We start from the raw sequence: 15322 nt of genomic DNA, 5'->3' as shown, positions 1-15322 counted from the left end.
TTGCTTGTTTTTAGTGATGCACTGATTTGGAAATTCTGGGCTGATACTGATGTTTAAAATGACAATTTGGTTGATAACAGATAGCGATCTTTTCAATTTAATTTTGTTTATGTCATTATGTATTCTCCATTTTGTGTCAGGGAAACAAAGTAATCATCTTTATAAAAGAATAAGTGAACTGTTTTAAAGTCATTCAGCCCTTCACAACACCATCTGTGAATGAGAAAAATGTTATCCAAATGTTATACATGTTATACATTTGTTATACAAATTCAATAATCAAACAATCAAACAACCTTTAATATAACCTTCTTTTCTATGAGGAAGACTCTTTTTGAAAAAATAATAAGCCCTTTCAGCCTGATCTACATTCTACCTGCTCAAAGAGGAGAGTTTTCAATACTTAGCCCAACAAAAACATTATTTTTGTGAAACATACATTATTGCAATTAAATGTAAAAATTAATAGTGATTAGATAAGCAAAAAATTATAGAAGAAACAATCAAGTTGCTGTGATGCTCTCCTACTTGGCCTTTCTGATCCATTTATTCTCCAGAATCCCCTAAAACATGTCATGCAGAGTGGACCGTGCCCTGTCCCTTTGTGCCGTCTTGCTCAGTGGGTGATCAGCTCTCTCACTACTGTGCGTCTAATCTCCAGCTCAGCAGCAGGCCTATGCATATGTTGCATGTAAAGTGCTGCTTGTACCATCCTCATCATGGTAGCGGTCCAGATACCTGGGATCCAGTGAGGTCGCGATGCAGAATATGGGATTAGATATTCCCACGCCGCTAACATTTTCTTGTACCTTCAAACTATACATGCATGCATGTTGCATGGCAGGAAAGTAATGTGGTCTGCAGATTTGAGGAGACAAAACAGTTCAACATCGGCCACATACATCGGTGAATGTCATCTAATTTGCTGACAGGCCAATGTCAGCCAACAAGGTGAATATCTGCCAATACTGATGAATTGGAGTATCCCTAACTTTTTTTTCATGCAACTTCTAGGACATAAACTATAAGGATTCAGCTTTGGAACAACTCTTTACACAGAACATGACTGCTTTCTTTTACAGTCTAGTTGTACTAGGGATGTCAACGGTTTACAGATTATTGGTTAAGCACATATTGTTTTTATTGTTACGTATGTCGGTATTTAAGTTTATTTTAATTCATTTGCGCAGAATACATGGAAGTGATTGGGTTTATTTGCTCCACATAATCTCTAACACCTTGTTTCTTGATATTTTTTCTGCGCTGGTGTTCTTGGGATGTTTTTCTTTCCATATTCTCTCCAACATAAGGAGCAAGTTGTTTTCCCCTGTTGCTCATTAATCTCTTCCCATTCCTCCACTGATAATACAATATTTGCCTCTTTCTCCCACTTTTCTTTTATATATCTATTCTGATTTTGTTTACTTTGGCAGGTCTCAGTCAACATGGGTGGGCCCAAGTAGAGCTTATCTATGGGAGCACTACACACACACACACACACACACACACACACACACACACACACACACACACAGCTAATGGCTTTGCTAGCTAGTAGTCTAGGGTTAGGGTATAAAATGAAGCACACTCTTATTGGAATTTCTTTGTTATTTGTATTATTATTACTTTATTTATATAAATATCATAAGTCACAACTTTTGTGATAATTGTGTGTTTGATTGTTATATGATTGTGAGAAAAAAATTAATAATAGACACTTGTTGGTAGCAATTCATATTCATAGGTTCTTGTCCTTTCATTAGAATATAGAAGAATTAATATTTTGATGGTATATCAATGTGGTAATGCTCCATCACATGTTTTAAATCTATAATACAGTGAATGTTTAACAGAAGATACTGGAAAAAAAAAAAAAAAAAAAAAAATTCACATCGAATCGCAATCGTCAGAAAAATTGCAATTTGATTTTTTTCCCCAAATTGTTCAGCCCTAGTTCAGAGGCCATCACCCAGTTGGTGTGCCAGATGATTGAGATTGATATAATGCCAATCCTTGTGGTAGGGAGCAAGGGATTCAAAGAGCTATTTGTCTTGTATTTAACCTAATTTTATCTCTTACCATAATACTTAACCAGTTAGTTACTGGTTAATGGGAGTCAGGCTATTGAATGCAAAAAAATTGGTAGCTGACTAGGCTCAGAGTCGACCACAGGGAAGCCAATGATAACGGTTTCTTTTTAAACATCTTTAACTTCAAGCTCACTTTCAAACTAAATCCTGATTGCATTAATTCACATAGCTCAAAAAAGCCGGATGTTAGTGTGTGTTAGTAGCTTTCTGGAACAGTGTGAAAGGTGTACAAATGTCTGCATTCCACTCTGATTGAGCTGAACAGAAATTCTCTGAATTCTTTGGAAAAAAACTAGCTGGCTGACACTCACACTGAGCAGGCCTCCCTGGCTCCTGGTGTGGCCAAACACCTTCTCCACAGTACAGTCCTGCAGGGGATAGGCATGCTGGCCGGCAAACTTGTTTCCATTGGTGGGATGCAATGGGCTGCAGCGCTTGGCCTGCAGCAGCATGTCAGAGAACAGGAAGAACATCTTGGGCTTAGCATCTGCTCCTTTTGGGGGAACCATCTTTAGCCAGCCCTCTCGGATATACCACCTCCCTGTGAGTGGAGGGAAGAACAGACAGTAACAAAAACAAATGTTATCTTTAGCTGCTTATCTGGGTTGAAGGGAAACTGATGGCTTTCCCAGCATACACTGAGACACCTGGGACAGATGTCACATCTAGCACAGACATTGATACTGTTGTTTGTGTCTATTGGTTAGTGTCTGGCACACCTGACTAAGGATGTGGTTCCATACCAATTCATCCAATCTGAATCCAGTGCCAAATCTGATTATAGAAACGGAATCTCTCCAAATACTTAGCGAATCTGTTCGTAGTTTGTTTGGTAAGGACTGAATACATCTTGGTCAGGAAAAAATATGTATTGTTTTTATTTCACTTTATATAGTTTTTCTCTTATTTTTGGCTCTATACACCACTACAATTGAAATGAAACAAATAGGATGTGCTTTAACTGCAGACTTTCAGCTTTAATTTGAGGGTATTTACATCCAAATCAGGTGAACGGTGTAGGAATTACAACAGTTTCTATACGTGCCTCCCACTTTTTAGGGGACCAAAAGTAATGGGACAATTGACTCAAAAGCTATGTCATGGACAGGTGTAGGCTATTCCCTCGTTATGTCATCATCAATTAAGCAGGTAAAAGGTCTGGAGTTGATTCCAGGTGTGACATTTGCATTTGGAATCTGTTGCTGTTGCCTCTCAATATGAGATCCAAGGAGCTGTCACTTTCAGTGAAGCAAGCCATCATTAGGCTGAAAAATCAAAACAAACCCATCAGAGAAATAGCAAAAACATTAGGTGTGGCCAAACCAACTGTTTGGAACATTCTTAAAAAGAAAGAATGCACCGGTGAGCTCAGCAACACCAAAAGACCTGGAAGACCACGGAAAACAACTGTGGTGGACGACAGAAGAATTCTTTCCCTAGTGAAGAAAAACCCCTTCACAACAGTTGGCCAGATCAACAACACTCTCCAGGAGGTAGGTGTATGTGTTTCAAAGTCAATAATCAAAAGAAGACTTCACCAGAGTAAATACAGAGGGTTCACCACAAGATGTAAACCATTGGTGAGCCTCAAAAACAGGAAGACCAGATTAGAATTTGCCAAACAACACCTTAAAAAGCCTTTACAGTTTTGGAAGAACATCTTATGGACAGATAAGACCAAGATCAACTTGTACCACAGTGATGGGAAGAGAAGAGTGTGAAGAAGGAAAGGAACTGCTCATGATCCAAAACATACCACCTCATCAGTGAAGCATGGTGGTGGTAGTGTCATGGCGTGGGCATGTATGGCTGCCAATGGAACTGGTTCCCTTGTATTCATTGATGATGTAACTGCTGACAAAAGCAGCAGGATGAATTCTGAAGTGTTTCGAGCAATATTATCTGCTCATATTCAGCCAAATGCTTCAGAACTCATTGGATGGCGCTTCACAGTGCAGATGGACAATGGCCCAAAGCATACTGCAAAAGCAACCAAAGAGTTTTTTAAGGCAAATAAGTGGAATGTTATGCAATGGTCAAGTCAATCACCCGACCTGAATCCGATTGAGCATGCATTTCACTTGCTGAAGACCAAACTGAAGGGAAAATGCCCCAAGAACAAGCAGGAACTGAAGACCGTTGCAGTAGAGGCCTGGCAGAGCATCACCAGGGATGAAACCCAGCGTCTGGTGATGTCTATGCCTTCCAGACTTCAGGCTGTAATTGACTGCAAAGGATTTGCAACCAAGTATTAAACATTGAAAGTTTGATTTATGATTGTTTAGTTTGTCCCATTACTTTTGGTCCCTTAAAAAGTGGGAATAATATATAGAAACTGTTGTAATTCCTGTACCGTTCACCTGATTTGGATGTAAACACCCTCAAATTAAACCTGAAAGTCTGCAGTTGAAGCACATCTTGTTTGTTTAATTTCAAATCCATTGTAGTGGTATATAGAGCCAAAAAGAAGAGAATTGTGTCGATGTCCCAATATTTATGGACCTGACTATGTGTTAAAATGTGGTTAAATGCATCTAATATAGACAGAGCACTCAAATTATATTAAGGCAGCAATTATATGAGCTGTTGGTGATGGACATTAATCCCGTAACGTCTGCAATGAAACTTCTACCTGCTTTCTGGTCAAAGTATTTTCTGCACTCAAGAAGACCAACACAGTGGTAACTCTCCTCTTGAGAAAAGATTATGTCGTGTGTGTCAGTATTTGGAGTTTACTTGAGGTCCAGATTTGTTAAACAAAAAAGAGGTAGTTCCAAAAATCATAACGCCACACCTGTTATTACAATCAATTATTCAACATTTCATGCATAATGCTGCTCAGCTCATTATCAGGTTTTAGCCACAAGCTGTCGGAATTAATTAGGCTGACACTCTTTCCGCCTTCTCAGCTGAAAAAGAGATGATTATCTTAAAGGAACTTGGGGCAGGATCAAGAAATAAGACTCAATAGTGACACAAGGGCTGCTGCAGCCATCAGCCAGGCTGGCGTGGGAGCGCGCATGAACTCCTCACAGCAGTGCAGCTGATGCCTTATCCCTTACACACGGAGCAGCCGGGAAGCCGGCTCGCTGTGTGTAGCGACACACAAGTGTGGCGATTTACCGTTACGGTTGATGCAGTCTGAAAGGCACAGGCGAAAGCAAAGATGGCATATTGGGGGACAAAAATATCGTCTCTGATACGGGATTGCTGTGTGTAAGCGGCTAATGTTACTACACAGACACAAACAAACTGTTAGCCTGTGGCTACATCCAGCTGCTAACGTCACCTCCCGGATAACAGATTGGGCTTTCGGTCCCATATAAAAAAGGGACATATTTCTAACTATTCGGTTTCAGACTAAAGGAACTTGGGAAATGCGCAGTCTGTAACTATTCAGTGTTACACAGCGGTGGACTAAGTTACATGTTTGCAGCTAACGCTACTTTGCACGTTAGGTCACTCTGAGTCCTCGGTGATCTCATATGATTTTCAAATCAAGCTCTAAAAATGACCTGTAATGTTTTCTTACCTGGTTACGAGGAAATGAGCCATGTCAGCATCTGTTTTCAGTCCCAATTCAAGTTGATGCTGCCTCCATGAGTCGAACGCGTATCCAATGTTTATTCGGGTGCCAGCCCGGCTTTGGTCGTAATTTCGTTTCGACTCATGACATGTCACTGATAAAACCTTTGTTTTCTTCTTAGTATGACTTTTTAGTGGACTTTGTGTGGTGGTGGGTCATTTGCTGGCCGTAGCAAAATCCATTACTACCCAAACACTAGTTCGGGTCCACCGCGCTTGTCTTCTTCCCATATCCAAGGACACGCATTCAGCGTCATCTGATGTCACGTCTGCAAGACTGCACGGGAAATTTGGCAATTGGCAAAAATTCAAGGCAATGGAGAGATACGTGGGTGGGCTCATTCTTTTGGGTTTTGAACGCTTCATCACCCATTAGCATAAAAAAACTTAAAATGCATGTTTATTTTTTCACAAATCCTGCCCCAAGTTCCTTAAACTTGAGTTTTAGTCATTTTAAACTTAAGGTACATTAAAAGGCGAACAAGATTGAAAATCAACAATAAATTCAAATGGGATTTGGATTAAATACTGAATATGTATTTGATAAAATGCCACTGAACCGCAAACCTAGATAACTTACATTGACGTGTTAGGATTGACCAAGAGTGCAGGTTTAACCCGCAACACTATGCCATAGTAAAAGTTGTAATTATCATTCTCCTCAGCATCAAATTGCAGAACTGCAAAGAACAAAAACAATGAGACTAAGTAAGCCATGCTGAATTGAAAAGATAAATGTAGGCAGTTTGAAGGGAGCAAAGAAGACGAGAGAAAAATCTAAGACAGACTCAGTGGGAGGTAGACATGTCGGGGTGTGGCTGCTGAGGAAAGCTCTCATTTCTTTCACCGTGATTGGCAGCAGCATGATGATAGCTAATAAGCATGAGGCTGACATTTGGATAGATAAGATGAAAATTCATCCTGGGTCCAGGGTGTTTTTGTAATTGCCCCAGCCCGTAGCCTGTGATTGCAGCTAGGCTGAGTGGCCGGAGCTGTGCCTTTGGGGCTCAGAGAGGACATTTTCAGCTACAGACAAGCCCACTGAGATTAAGTGGTGGGGCTAGGCAGGGGTCAAATTGCTTTTAAAATGCCATGGGTCTCAAATGGAAAAACAGTCACGAGACACCCTGTGACTCTCTCTGGTGTGGTGTGGAGATTGGAGCAGTTGTTGTGATCGTTCTATTAAATATTATATAAATAAAACCTTGTTCAAGCCTTTTACAACCCTTCATAGACCAAGCAAGAAGTAATACTTTGTAAGTAGTAATTTTAATGTGTTGTTACAATAACCACTCAGTCAGGCTGCATCTCAGTTCAGGAAATTTCAAATAGAAGACAACTGTAGTGGCAAATGTCATCATGCATCAGATCTCTTGCACTCTTAGCTCACAATTTACTGACAAACCAGGGGCTATTATCCTTGTGGTGACTGTGGCAAGGCCTGTAACAGGCCTATTCTCTGTTTGCAAATACATTTTCTGGCCTCATTACTGCAGGAAAAGGACATTTGAATGTGACGTGTGAAAAGAACACTAAGTGTACAAACAGTTCTGCTGCATTTAGGGGTAGGGCTGGTTTCAAATAAACCAGAAGTTCCTTCGATTAAATTTGACAGTAGCACACATAGTTCAGTAGCCTCACATGATTCTTAAAGGACAGCTGGGATTCAATAAGAATTACGTGGTATCTAAAATGTGAAACAGTCTGAATCCTTTCACCCTGTAAAAAGACATCTGATTGGCTTCCATTTGTTCTTATACAGATGTACATACAAGATGTTTGACTTACATTAAGTGTCAGGCAAGACTCTTGACAGCCAGTTGACTGTTGAAAATACAGCCTCTACAACACTCCCACTGCCTTGTATTAATGCAGTTTTTCTTGATGAAATAAAAAATCAGGCATATTCAGCTGGCATCGATGAGTAAGTCCAATGGGATGCAGATCCTAATAAAAAGCTTTTATTCTTCCACAACAGTCCACCTGCATTGCTTTGTTGTCAGGACTTTCAGTTTTACATTGGATTAGACTTGACTGAATTAAAGGAAACTGTTGGGCCTTGACGGACGTATGCACTCTACAGAGTTCCACTCTAAATTTAGCTATATATTTGTAAAACAAAATCTAGCATTACTTTAGAGAACAAACTGTGGCTTCCCTAACCTTTAAAGTTTAATCAGATATCCCCTTATCAGACCCCCTGATAGACAAAGTTGACAGAGTCAGAGAGGTTGAATGTGCTCTGTGTGAGGAGGAGTCTCTTTGTGGACCAGGTTCTCTTCAGACCCCCTGCCTTTATCTGGCCATCCACAGTGCTTTGAGGCAACAGCAGGTTCAAAGAGCAGGAAGTGCCAAGCACTCCTTTCCATGTCCAGGCCTTTCACATTCTCTTGTCAAAGAGCACCTCTGCTCTACTACAAAGTCTTTTGGGCTGGAGAAGGTGGGGGGCTGAGGAAGGTGGGGCAGGAAATAAAGTTTGATCTATAAAGAGCCTTGTTCCTCCTGATGTGTCTGAGTCCAAAGAAATAACAGATGCAGAGGGCAACCTCTGCGGCTGAATGAGTACAAGTCCGGTTTGGCATTGCTGACTTTTGGGAGTCAACAGCCTTTTTTGAGTATTTAAGCCATTGATGTTAAAAGCTAAATGGTTAAGTCAGGAGTGTAAAGAAATACATTTTTATTTTCATTATCTATGAATCTGTCAGTTGTATGGGGTGCCAAGAAGACCAACTCAACAGTCAGATAATAGCTTCTATCAAGAAACAACCAAAGATTCAATTTGACTCTCACTCTTTTACTTGACTCTGAAAAAAATGTCTGTCAAAAAGCCTTCCAAGTAACTTGGTGTGTGTGCGTGTGTGTGTGTGTGTGTGTGTTTGCGTGTGTGTGTGTGTGTGTAGTGCTCTACTTGGGCCCACATGTTGACTGAGAACTGCCAAAGTACACAAAATCAGAATAGACATATAAAAGAAAAGTGGGAGAAAGAGGCAAATATTGTATTATCAGTGGAGGAATGGGAAGAGATTAATGAGCAACAGTGGAAAATAACTTGCTCCTTATCTTTGAGAGAATATGGAAAGAAAAACATCTCAAGAACACCAGCGCAGAAAAAATATCAAGAAACAAGGTGTTAGAGATTTTGTGGAGCAAACAAGCCCGATCACTTCCATGTATTCTGGGGCTCTATTCTGGGCCTCTTTAAGCTTTTATTGCAGAAACTAAAGAAATGTATGGAGAAAATAATTGGGACTAAACTCTCACTCACATTTGAGGTCTTATACTTGGGGAAATTGAACATGAGACAGATATATGTTTAGGATAATGTCAGTTAGAAGCAAGAAAGCTATAACCAAAAAATGGCTAAAGAAGGAGGTACCTAAGGTTGAGGACTGGGTCAAAGTAGTGCAATGGAAAAGTTGACTTACTCGGACTTCCTCAAAAAGTTGACTTACTCTTGTTCTGGTAACAAGTAAAAGTTGACTTACTTGGAATGGGACAAATATTATAGATTTTGGGAAAAGTGGATCAGATACATATCGTCTATTAGATCAGACTTTTTTGACAGAGTGGGTAATTTATGGATCCCCTTGGTCCATTGCTACAGATGTTGAATGGTCCTTTCCCTGTTATTCTGGTAACATAGTTAATATTTCTACTTTTCTCTATAGACGTTTGTGCATTGCAGTATGCATGTGAATGGCAACTGTAAACAATACTGTAGTAACTTTAAAGTAACAGGTTAACAATAAGAAACTTATGAAGTGCACACACATATTTTATGATTGCAAACATGATCGGTCATTGAAAGGGCAGTGGCAGCTATAACAGTCTTTTCCGGTAACGTACTACGTGTGCAAGGAAGTTTTGTGACTGGAATCTAATTCATGACTCATACCGTTGGTAGGTGGAACTACCCTTTGCTTCGCTGAAAATGACTGGTTAAACCACATCAAAAACAAATCCCATGTGGACTTTTATTATTTCTTTCTAAAGTAGTCATATGCTGTAAATCTGGCACCACGCCGGAGTACATTAAGCCCTGGAATTAAGATAATCCACAGTTAGAAGTTCAGGTAATATTAATGTTTCCTTTTTAATTAAGGTACTAATAGTATTAAATCAGTGAAACCATATTAAATCATAGCTGTAATCACAGCATATATTGTTACAAATTACAGTTGGATTACGGACTGTCCATCTAGATATGTATATCTAGAGTCTGAGAGGGAGAGACACACACTCTTAGATCTGCTTGTCTGATAATTTTTTTAGTGTATGAAATGTCATAACATTGTTAAAAAATATAATTGAAAATGTATGTTTTGTCTAGTCAACAGTCTGAAACCCAAAGATATTCAGTTAACAATATCAAAGCAGAGAAAAGCAACAAATCTTGCAAGCATTTTTTGATGAATGACATAAGAGATTATTCATTGGTAGAAATAACTGTCCGTTAATTTTCTGTGGATTATTAAATGTTTCAGGAGAAAAGGAGAAGAAACATCTGATAGATCTGTGTAGGAGGATCATCTTCAAAGGAAAAAGCGGAAACATTTCATTACTGTTTTTTTTGGTAGCCTTTTTTAAACTAACAATGTTTACGATAATGAGGTTGTGTGATAGACCACATTCATACAAAACAAATACATACAGAAACATAACAAAATTATCAACAGTCAGGAAGTCAAAGGGATACATTAATTGGAAAAAAATCAATGTGAAACAAGATAGAAAATGTGAGACATCTTTGTCTTAAATTGAAGGAACAAGCAGGCAGACATAAATCTGCAGCCTCTCAGGGAAACAGGCTGAGTGTCTGCTGTATCGATGTCCCATTGATTCAGGCTTTGTGTCTCACAATCGCCCCCCTTATCTCCTACAGAGCTACTTAATATGTTTGAGGGGCTCCGACGCTTCTCATCTGTAAAAGTCAGAGCTTTTATTTTACCCACATCAGAGCTGCTGTTGGTGGGGAGAAGGAGAATGGGTCGGCGTAGGATTGCGGGCGTGGTGGTGCTGCTGCTGCTCTGAAGTCTGCCTGGTGGGACTGGAGCTTTATTGGCTGGAAAGGAAGCCAGCGGAGTTGCAAGGGTCTGAGAACTTGGATGAGAGGAAGCTTTTGAAACTTCCCACATCGGCATAAGAGAGATGAGCTGCTATTCAGCGCTCGCTCTCCCAGCCTACACCAACACATCCGTAAACACACACATAAAACAATCCTGCATATCCAAGCAAACAAACACACACTCATGGCTTCATACAAACATGCATTCACACATATCCAGCAAACACACACAGACATACACAAAAACACACTCTGGCTTCCTTTTTATCTGCTGGTTGGCAAGATGAGGCTGGGCTCTAATTGGTCCTGGGGGAGATTGGCAGGGTGAGCGGAGCAACGAGGAGGCCAGACAAACAACAGGAGGGGGAGTGGCAGGAAGAAAAGGGCCACTGCTCCACAAGAAGGGATGGAACCACAATAGAAGGGTGGAAATAATTGAGTGAGAGGGAAGGAAGGATGAAGGAGAAAAGCACATTCACCGTCCAACAGTTAGCAGTAATGCTCTATAAAAAAAACCCAAAAACTTCAGTTTCCTGCAGAAAGTCCAATGAATTCCATTGATTAAAAGAAACCAAGGCATGTGCTTTCAGAATCTCCATTCTAAGCTAATTTCCCTTCAGTTTATCCATACTTGTCTTGCTTCCCCCTTCACCCCAATGTGTCCCAAGGGACAGACTATAGATACAGAGAGAGGTAGAGAGGAGATGGAGGTTGTTCTTGGAGGGGATGAAAGGAATATGTGATCAGAGGCTCTAACCTGCAGCCAACACCTTTGTCTTTCGCCCTTTCAGCAGTTTCTGCACCCGACAAAGCTGCAGGTCATTCTCATGGCGCTGGGTATTGTTCTGGATACGCTGGGACAACACGGACACTGCAGTCACAGCCCCTACAGCAAACACACACACACACACACAAACAAACATCTGTATTATCATACATGTGTGGACATTGATAAAATCCTTTCTGAGTAATAATAATATAATAACTCTACGCCAGTAAAGGAGGACGTCACACATGAATCACACAACGCAGAAGGTATAGTGCGGCAGCAGCCGTTTAGTGGAAAACAGGAAATACAACGGGGCAAAACCGGAGGTGACACACGGTTACTATGACAACTACAAACAATACTGGCGTCACCCCTTTTTCTTACAAACAAAAAGCCCCCCTCCCCAAAGCCCAACAGCACAGCAACAATACCCTAGAACAGCACGTACCAAGGTCACACAACAGACCTGCAAGGCAAGATAAAACATCAGTTCACTGATAAACTTCAAAGTCCTCCAGATACTGTGGTGCGCGTCGCTGATGCCAGAGCGTTGAGGCGCAGCAGCCGATGCACACGTAGGCACGCCCACGCCTGAGGGGCCGTCCTCAGACCCAATGTCATCATCATGACCTGAGCATAGAGCAGGCAGGGGCACGGCAATGTCATCAATGTGAGGAGGGAAAGGAGCAGGCGGGGGATCAGCAATAGCCGGAGGGGTATCAGGGCAGCGCTCCTCATCAGACGCAAGGTCCTCCATGAGAGCTCCAGAGGCCAAATCAGGACCCACCACCTTGTAACAGTCACTCAACCTAACCCTGTAGGAGGTACGACGGAGTTGAGTCCTGGTGAACTTCTGGATATTGCACCATGAACCGTCCACACTTGAGACAAGGTACCTGTCACGTGCTCTCGACTTGTTCCTATCGCCGTACAGGTACACCAGGTCACTGGGCCAGATGGCGACAGGCATGGCCACACGACCAGAGGGCACGTTCGACTTCATGCTGTACAGATGGTTGGCGACACGCCCTGAGTGTTGACTCAAGATGAGGTCCTGATCAACCACAGGTAGCTGCCTATGGGAGAACTGGTCACGCTGAAGCAGCATTTCCCGCGAAGACAATCCACGTGACCTAACACGACTGTTCAGGTGGGCTGTGGCGACAGAGAGTAACAGCCCTACAGTTAGGCTCGAGACGCTCCCCCTGGATCTCTTGAATGGCTTTCTCTGCCACTGGGTTCTTGTTGACATTCTTGGCATTCCCCACCTCAATAACCAACCTGTGAGCGGCGAGGCCTGTGTCCCCCGCCAAAGCAGCAAAACCAGGGGCAGGGTCAGTCCTGACTACAGCAAAGGGGCCGTCGAGAGGGCACAGACCCACACATAAGCAGGTCAGGGCATCCCTGAGAGTCTCTTTACGTTCGTCGCCAATGAGGCAAGACGGTGTGAACGATGTGACACACTCCCGGACAACCATAATGAGCTGGCGGTCCCGCCTGAACACATCAGCTGCAAACGAGGAGCCGACAACCTCAGGCGGGTCACACGTAGACTGGTCAGCCACAAACACAGGGGCCTTCCGCAGCGCCGCACACTGGTGGCAGCCGCCGGAGACACGTTGTACGGCGGCGTCCATATCCAACGCGTAAAAGTAGCGTTGCACAACGGTCTTCAATTGCGAGGCGGTGGTGTGGTCGAGCTTGATATGGAGGGATGTCAGCAGGCCATCGAGGACGGACCTAGGCACAACGATACAGTCCATAGAGGCCGCAAGGGGGGTGTGCCGACGAACAACCAGGAGACCATCCTTAGCCACCGTGGCGACGTTCAGGTACCGTTTCACATCACGAATGTCAGTCAGCTTCCTCGAAGGACTTGTGCCTTGACGGAGATGAGCCCAGGTACCTCAGCTGTGACCTGGCGCACAACGGAGTTGGAGCTCGAACAGACAAAGGCACACACCTGACGGTGGGGCTGTCACACTCAGGTGCGTTGCGGCTGGCAAAATCAGATGGCAAGATAGCTGATCCCGCCACATGCCGGATGAGCACTTGGAACCGACTAGCGGTGGACAGGAAGGAAGTGACGCGAGGGCTTGCAGAGAATTCCCCCCTGCACAGTTTCTCAAAAGCTTGTACACATGGCTTGCTGTCTGTCAAAACACAAGCCTTCTGGGATGACTGGGTTATGTAAGGGGCAAAGTGTTTCACCCCCGCAGCTATGGACAAGGCCTCAACCTCACAAGGCAGCCAGGAGCTCTGGTTCTGGCGCAATTTCGCGCTGGAGTAGCCCGCGACCCTCACCGTGTCCTTGCAGGTGATATACAGCGTAGCACCTAGGCCCGGTTCCCTGACAGCACCATCAGTTACAATCCATAGCTGGTCGGCAGGCCGTGGAAGTGTGATAGCACGCGCTGAGGATATCGCTTTCTGCGCAGAGTTGAAGGTGCTATGTAGCTCGTCCGACCACAAAATGGCGTCCTTCGACTCCCGCCCGGCCACCGCGTCGTCCAATGGGGCCAGCACTGTGGCGCAATTCCTCAGTATGCGAGCCAACACTTTGTACCACTTTGTACCACCAATGAACGACCGCAAGCCCATCACAGTCTTAGGTGGGGGGCATGCAGCCAGAGCAGAGATGCGGTGAGGGCTGGCCCGGATCGTTCCCTGGCGCCAGACCCAGCCCAGGATAGAATTCTGTACAGGGGCAACAGTGGTCTTGGTTGCGGATAGGTTCAGATCACAGCATTGCAGGGCAGAAAGAACCTGCCTCCAGACAGTTAGCCTCGAGAGTGTCCGCGCCGCAATACAGGTCATCTGCCACCTTGGCCACATGGCCCTGTTAAAGGAGGTCTCCAAAGACTCTGCATGTCAACTCTTCCAGCGCCGTCTCGGACCCTGGCATGCCCATAGCACTCCGCACGTACACATGGACATCTTGAAGGGCGTGACGACCCCACAGTACTTCCATGAGTCTCTGGACAAAGGGATCTGATAAAAGGCTTTGGTTAGGTCTGTGGCGATGATGTTCTTCCATTGGGCTAAGAGGCGCAAGGTGGAGTCAACATCAGGCATCAGGGAGGGTTGGGGTTTACTGTACCGACCGACATCTGCGAATGCTGTGACAAGGCGAAAACCACCACCAGGCTTCTTGATGAGGAATGAAGGATTGACATATTCCACTGTGATATCGACGTCCTCGGGCTTCCTGAAAACACCCATGCCCTCCAACACGTCAAACTGAGCCTGGAGCTCCAGCAGCTGACCCCTGGAGTACTGTGGGACCCTCCCCTTGCATTGTGGGGGTAGGACAGGTCCCATGTTCACCCTAGCCTGGAATGGGCCCACGGCGCCATTGTATCCTTTAAAGTGGGGATCGAACACGCTGTCAAACTCTCTGTGTATGGGGCGGAACTTATCCCTGATGTCCGGTGGCATGACATCATCAGGGTCAAGAGTGACAGGGCCAGAGGACAAGGCTGATTTGGTTGTCACGGCCAGCTTGGGGGGGTCGGCCGGCGCAGCAGCGTCACTGAGTGAAGGGACATATGTTGCGCGGACACGGCATAGATGGTCGCTCTTCTGAACCAGCCGTGGCTCGCCAGTGAGATTTGGGACACAGATCTTCCCTGATACACCCCGCAGCAAGGTCGGAGTAGGCCACTGGCGTGTGTCTGACTGGTCACACGAGAGGTCCACGTGAGGTTCAATAGCCAGTTCATAGTCCACATCACACAGTTCAGGTGGCAGCTTGAGCTCGATAAACTCCCCTGGCCACACAGTATATTTATCCGGGGCACGGAGTACATTTGC

At 43.9% G+C, this 15322-nt stretch overlaps 1 protein-coding gene across 4 annotated transcripts in view; it reads right to left on the bottom strand.

Annotated features, from left to right (window-relative positions):
• The window catches only part of arhgef39 (Rho guanine nucleotide exchange factor (GEF) 39), a 136315-nt gene that overhangs the window by 27403 nt on the left and 93590 nt on the right, over positions 1-15322 (bottom strand). For 2 of the 4 annotated variants that reach the window (XM_084346459.1, XM_084346460.1), the window contains exons 7-8: positions 11498-11626; positions 2402-2631 (exon numbers count right to left, since the gene is read on the bottom strand). In XM_084346459.1, the coding sequence (XP_084202585.1) occupies positions 2402-2631; positions 11498-11626 (359 nt within the window). Of the gene's footprint in view, positions 1-2401; positions 2632-10187; positions 10738-11497; positions 11627-15322 lie in introns of those variants that run through there. The other 2 variants (XM_084346462.1, XM_084346461.1) reach the window with 2 other exon arrangements.

The sequence above is a fragment of the Pagrus pagrus genome (genome assembly GCF_965226575.1).
Source record: "Pagrus pagrus genome assembly, chromosome: 23".
NCBI lineage: Eukaryota > Metazoa > Chordata > Actinopteri > Spariformes > Sparidae > Pagrus > Pagrus pagrus.
This window is presented reverse-complemented; position numbering and strand designations above follow the sequence as displayed.